The 6,000-nt window shown below is 47.8% G+C and overlaps 1 protein-coding gene across 3 annotated transcripts in view; it reads right to left on the bottom strand.

Annotated features, from left to right (window-relative positions):
- Positions 1-789: 789 nt before the first annotated feature.
- Fto (FTO alpha-ketoglutarate dependent dioxygenase) overlaps positions 790-6,000 on the bottom strand; it is a 356,383-nt gene continuing 351,172 nt past the window's right edge. For 2 of the 3 annotated variants that reach the window (XM_031340849.1, XM_031340847.1), the window contains one exon: positions 2,806-2,959. In XM_031340849.1, the coding sequence (XP_031196709.1) occupies positions 2,806-2,959 (154 nt within the window). Of the gene's footprint in view, positions 2,960-6,000 lie in introns of all 3 variants that reach the window. The other variant, XM_031340848.1, reaches the window with a different exon arrangement.

Genomic DNA, 6,000 nt, shown 5'->3' with positions numbered 1-6,000 from the left:
CTCTGCGCCCTGGAGGTAGCTGCTTGCATCCTTCTCACTACATGGAATGTCTGGCTGCTAAGATTCTCCCTGGAACTAAGTCTGTTCTGGTTCCTCCCCATGACCCTTAGGATCCAGGTGTTAGTCACAGCGATGGCTGAAAGCATAAACTATCCCATCAAGTGGCCCCTACCTGCCCTGTGGGAAATCCTCCACGTTGTTGCCCAGGGAACGTGGCTTTCGCTGTCTCTGCTCTAGCAGGGATGGTAGGACTCTCCTGGCTTTCTCTGCCTGGGCCACAATACCCCTCTCCTCTTTTGAAGCCACCCAGCATTAGTGTCTTTGTGACTGCTGTCCCTTCTTCTGGAAAGGTCTTCCCTCCCACCTCCGGAGGATCTACCAGTTATCTTCTGTTACTGGTCACAAGTCCCCCTCCATGCCTACCTAGTTGCTTCTGTTCCAAGGACAAGGATCTTGTCACAGTTTGGGTTTCTTGACCATCTCCCCATGGCAGGAAGTGGCCACTCTGTACCCTGGCAGACAGATTGGCAGTAGTATCTAACCTAGGACTCCCTAGAGTCCTGGAGAAAGGAAGATACACTGCTGGAGTCTGGAGAGAAGGCCAAAAGCCACCCTCTATCCTCCAGTCACTTTCAGAGCACTTTTCTCAAGTGATCTGTAACCCGTCAGCCATGAATGGCCGGTAAGAATGCGGGTAGGTGCAACTGGAGGATTGGAGACCTACCTTCACCCACCCAGCAAGGCCAGCCCCATACTGGCTGGTGTGTTGGGAGAAAAGCACGGACACTCTTTGGCTTCTCATCTTTTAATTCATTATTGTGTATGAAGGGATGCACACAGCACAGCAGTACAAGCAGACCATGAACACAGTTCAACAGGAGGAACACGGACTGGGCACTCGACGCTACTGCTTTCTACTACAGGATGTGAGCAAGCAGGGTTAGGAAGCACTGCTGGGGAGCAGGTTTACAAGATGGTGACAGGGAGCAGCAGGGTCACAGCAGAGCACAGACGTCACAGACACTGCCAAGCCACTGCCATGCGATTATGGAGACCCGGGAGCTCACGGGTATGCTGGCTTCTAAAGAGAATGCAGACACTTTTTATTTTATGTGGAATCTCCCAATTTTTAATTTTGGCACCCAATGAAAAAGAACAAAGAAATATCACGGGGCCTAATAAACCACAGAGCCAGATGGCTGGGGCTGGAGGTGATGGGCCAACCTGTGCCATATGAAGTCACCTATACCCTCCATTTTACCCTGTGAGAGTGCACCTCACCTCTCTACTGATGAGGGAGTCCTGGCTCAGAGACAAAAGAGAGCGAATGGAGGTCTGAGCGCCTTGGGTCCCTGTACCAGGAGATCCTAGGTGTTTGTGGATTGTAGCTTCTGTGGTAACTCTAGGCAGGAAGGCTCCTTAAGTGGAATCCCGGCTGCAGCAAAAGACACTACTGTGTTGTGTCCTTCCAAATGCAGAAGGCCTCGGATACTACGAGAGACTCAGGGGCTAACTGTTGTCAACATTTCAGTCACCAAAAGGCCTCAGGTCACCAGAGAAAGATGTGGGCCACAAGACACAGATGGCAAAGGACTGTAGACTGGGGGGAGGAAGATGGCTTCCTCCAGGTCAGCTCACATAACAACACTGGAACGAATTGGGTATTTGTCAGCATGCTAGAAATTCCTCTAGGTCTGCAGCCTGGTCAGATCATGTCAGCTTCGTGTTAGGAGTTGGTATTTTTGGCACCTCCCACTATACAGATAAGCAAACTGAGACCCAAGGACATGCAAAGGTCACAGAGTGAGTGGTGGGGTGGGTCTTAATCCTGGCACTTTGAGATCAGAGTGCAGGCTTAACATCTCCCCATGGTCTCTCTGATGCTCTGGCATCACTGGGTTGGGAATTGGGTCCTTCAAGCCCCCATGCCACCTGTCATCAGTACTTATGAGTGGGGGATTCTAGGAGAAACACTAAGTCCACAGAATAAGTGTTCCCAGGGCTGGCCTCTGTCATTAGATCGGGAAAGCCCCATAAAGACAGGGTGTGGCTGTTTCTTCGGAGCTCCTTCCTCTTCCTGTGTGCGGTGCACAGGGCTCACGGCCCCTTCCCTCTTGTGGGAGGAAGGGAAGAGATGACTGTAGTGATTGGTTTTTATTGCTTTCCTCCATGTTTTTAGTCACTACACAAAACTGGAAGAATGAATGCCAGCTCATAAGTGTGAAATATGAAAACATCCGTTTGTGCTCTCTAAATTCAGCAGTCAGCAGCATGTGCCAAGGCAACTGAAGAATGGAGTTTAACTACACCGGAGCTGAATTTATGTCTGTGCAGCCATAGCGAGCCACTGGCTGCCTTCTTGGGTGGTCTAACCACTAGAAGCTACGGTGAGAAGCTGGGATGGATGTCTCTAATTCTGTTCTCCCATTGCTAGGTCTACTTCTGGTCTCTGAGCTGGCTAGGTCTACTTCTGGTCTCTGAGGTGGCTAGCCAAAGAAGAAAGCAGGTGAGGCTTGTCACAGGCCTGGCTCATCCCTGTTGCTATCTTGGGTACAAAGGGGCTCCCAAGGGAAAAAAAAATTGAGTGAAGAATATTTGGGGGGAGGGAGGGGTGCTCTAATTTAACACCAAATCAGTAACTTTTCAAAACTTCAGTATCTGTGGGCATTGTTCTCTAGCTGTTTTGAATTGGAACCCAGGTCCTATAACCTCTGGGCTGAGAGGAGCCTACACTACCCTTGTTCAAGGTTTGGGGAGGAAAGTCAAGGATATCTTTTCCTTCTCCTCCTAAGACATGTGCTTCCTCTAGGATCTTGCTTCCAGAAACTGGCCTCTGAGCTCGGAAACCACGTCTGTGAGGTCGAAGGGCAGAGGCATGGAGGGGTCATCCTTCTCCCAATATGGCCGGCAGTCTGGTTTCTGCTGCGCTGGTAAAGTCCGGACTACTCGGGACTGGCACCTAGGAGAAGAGGAGCAGGCAGTTAATCCACTGGGAGAAAGTTCTGGAAGCTCCAGACTTCTGGGAAATGTGCGGAGCGGCACTGGCAAGTGCGCAACAGTAACTGTGAAGGTGAACACGAGGTGGGAGCACGGCTGCGAAGCAGAAGAACACACTTCTGAGGAAAAACTGACTTTCTCAGTGCTGGAGCTTCAAGTTTTTCCAATTCCCAGATTTGTATTATCTCCAGTGGCTTCAGGAAAGCCAATCACCAGGGAAATTGAGTTACTCTGCCTTTAAAATGGTGAATTATTTTTTCATTATCTCAACAGTTATTTAAAGTGTGTGATTAAGCCATTATCAGATTTAAATGTTTGTGGGATTTCGATGTATTACTAGATTACTGGGAAAGATTAAATTGAATTTACTGCATTAAAACGTCCAAGAATAGATTAAACAATATTACAGCCCAGGATTGACTTTGGAGATCCTGGAGATTTACAAGTGTCCCAGCTTGCTGGGCTCAGAGGAAAGGCGCTCCAAGGAGAGAGAGGTTTATAAGGATATATGCAAATAGAGGTTAATAATCATTTCCACTGATGAATAGGTGGAGAAATTCCACAAAATTAAATTAAGAGGCTAGCAAGAGTTAGTCCCCAAGGAAAACACTTAAATCACGGTTTTTATTAAATGGATTACTCATCAATAGTACAGAAATTAATTATCATATGCAGCTAAATTATAGCCTGGTAGGAAAAAGTTGGGGTAACACCCTCACATCTCTTGGGTGCCTGCTACCCTTTTGGAGAGTTGAGCGCATCTAAAATTGTGAAATGCTCTGACTTCAGCTCTAGTTATCTGAAAAACGAGGGTCACAGAAAAAAAAAGACATAGGTTACTAAGTAATGAATGATTTCTTACAGGCAGAGCGCATGCACCAAACCTGTGTTTCCAACAGCTGTGCTGGTGCCCCATCCCTGGCCTCCCTCTCGCTGTCAGCTCAAGAGTGGCCACGCCCACTCCCAAGTCATAGGACTGGGTAAGACCCTTATGGAAAGACACGTCTTCTCTAGGGGATTATTAATGGTGAGGAGATTCTCAGGGGAAAGCATACTTCAGCTTTACACCTATTTTCGCATGTGGTTAATTGCTATACCGGCATCCTATGCACTCAATCCGTCGTACATTACACGTAACATTCCAATATATCTTCTGCTCTCTGCATCAGACCCTGATAATAGCGTCTGTTAACATGCACTAAGTACTATTATGTAGCACACCACTTCATAAATAATAAGATTAGCTGACCTCGGGGGCCCCAAGAAGAGTAATGTGTTTAAACGTTCTCATTATTTATTTAAAACAAGAATTAAAGCAACAGAGCAGATTCTGACAATCCTCTTAGCATAAATATTCAACTGTTTGCGCTGATAAGCACACATGGTGTGGAGGGGCAGAGGGCATGCTCTGCAGCCTACTTCACAATGGGTACTGGAGACTATGTCGCTTGCTGTTACCCTTCTCAGGGTGGGTCTCTGCAGCTCCTGTGACAGTCTCTAAATCACTTGAGAAAGATGAGGGGGGAGTTAATATTCAAGGGAAGCTGCGACTAATTACAAAGGTACCCAGCGAAGCTTTTTAAATTGTGCTTTCTCTTGGCCTCAGAATCGCAGAGCAATGCTCAATTTACTGGGCAGGGAAAGTTATTCCAAATTGAGCATTTCAATCTCACAGTGGATAAATTATCCGTGCACATATTATCCTGCTTGGCAGATTAAAGGCCTGTGATAAGTGTCGATCCACCTAGAATATCATAAGGTTTGTAAAAAGTCAATAGAGATGCTTTCTCAGCTGTCAAATGGTTTTGCCTCCTCGCTTTGAAAAAGTATTAGAAATATTCAGAGCCATGGCGGAGCTGTGTGCACACTGGCCTGTGCTAGCATCCCAAGGCCACTTACTGGCTGTGCTTCTGGGCAAGCTGCTTCCCAGCTTGTTGCCACTGTTCTCGCCAAGGGTGGCTGGTGAGGGACCCACCTGGTTTCAAACAGACCCTGGCAGGCTTGGAGCTGTGTGTGTGTGTGTGTGTGTGTGTGTGTGTGTTTATCTATATACACATACATACATATACATACATACATATACATACATACATACATACATAGCCACTGACTTCATATGGGTTGGGATAAGAACCGTTGTTGAGTTTCTCTGAGATTTTAAGATTGCTGTAAGATTCTTCTTTCAGTGGCCAGCAAGAGGGCTAAGCATGGTTTTGTGTTTGAGCGGAAGGCATCTGCCCACCCCCAGCTACAGCCTAGTTCAGGGTTATAGCACAGTGTGGAAGGGTTGAGCATGATCTGGGGGCTTGCTCCCTTTCAGCAATTACTGTGGCTCTTGATCACATCACTCCTGTCTGCTGGGGTCACAGTGTCCCTAGGCAAGGCAGTAGGGAGATGATAGCCTCCCTACTATACTCCAGAGGGTCACGGTGTGTCCTCTGGAGACACTGCTTCTAGGGGACACATCGTATGGGCAGTTCTTTATCTTACAGACCTGTGGGTTTCTGTCTGTCTAGTGGTGATGACAGAAATAAGAATAACAGTAGTGGTCCAGGATTCCTGCTATCTATGCACTGGTTTTCAGTTACCCACACTCAACCAATGGAGAATTCTAGAAATCATTTGTAAGTTTTAAGTTGTGCATGATTCTGAACAGTGTGATGGGATCCTGTGTCCCACCCAGGATGTGAGTTACCCGTGTCCCTCGTAACCATGCAAGTACACTGCATGAACCACCTGGTCTGCACTGTCACAATGTGGAGTCACAGAGGGTGGACAATCCTTCTGACATAATATCAGAAGGTCAACAGTGGCCTGAGGCTGTACCAAAGCATCCTGTGGGTGTCACCCACCTCAGCCCGGCTCTGCACTGTAGAGACCTCACAGCACTACCCTCAGGGAGACTGCAGCAGACCCACCTCAGCCTGGCTCTGCACTGTAGAGACCTCACAGCACTACCCTCAGGGAGACTGCAGCAGACCTACCTCAGCCCGGCTCTGCACT

Source organism: Mastomys coucha, unplaced genomic scaffold, assembly GCF_008632895.1.
Source record: "Mastomys coucha isolate ucsf_1 unplaced genomic scaffold, UCSF_Mcou_1 pScaffold22, whole genome shotgun sequence".
NCBI lineage: Eukaryota > Metazoa > Chordata > Mammalia > Rodentia > Muridae > Mastomys > Mastomys coucha.
The sequence above is the reverse complement of the archived record's forward strand: the minus strand, read 5'-3'. Positions and strand labels throughout refer to the sequence as shown.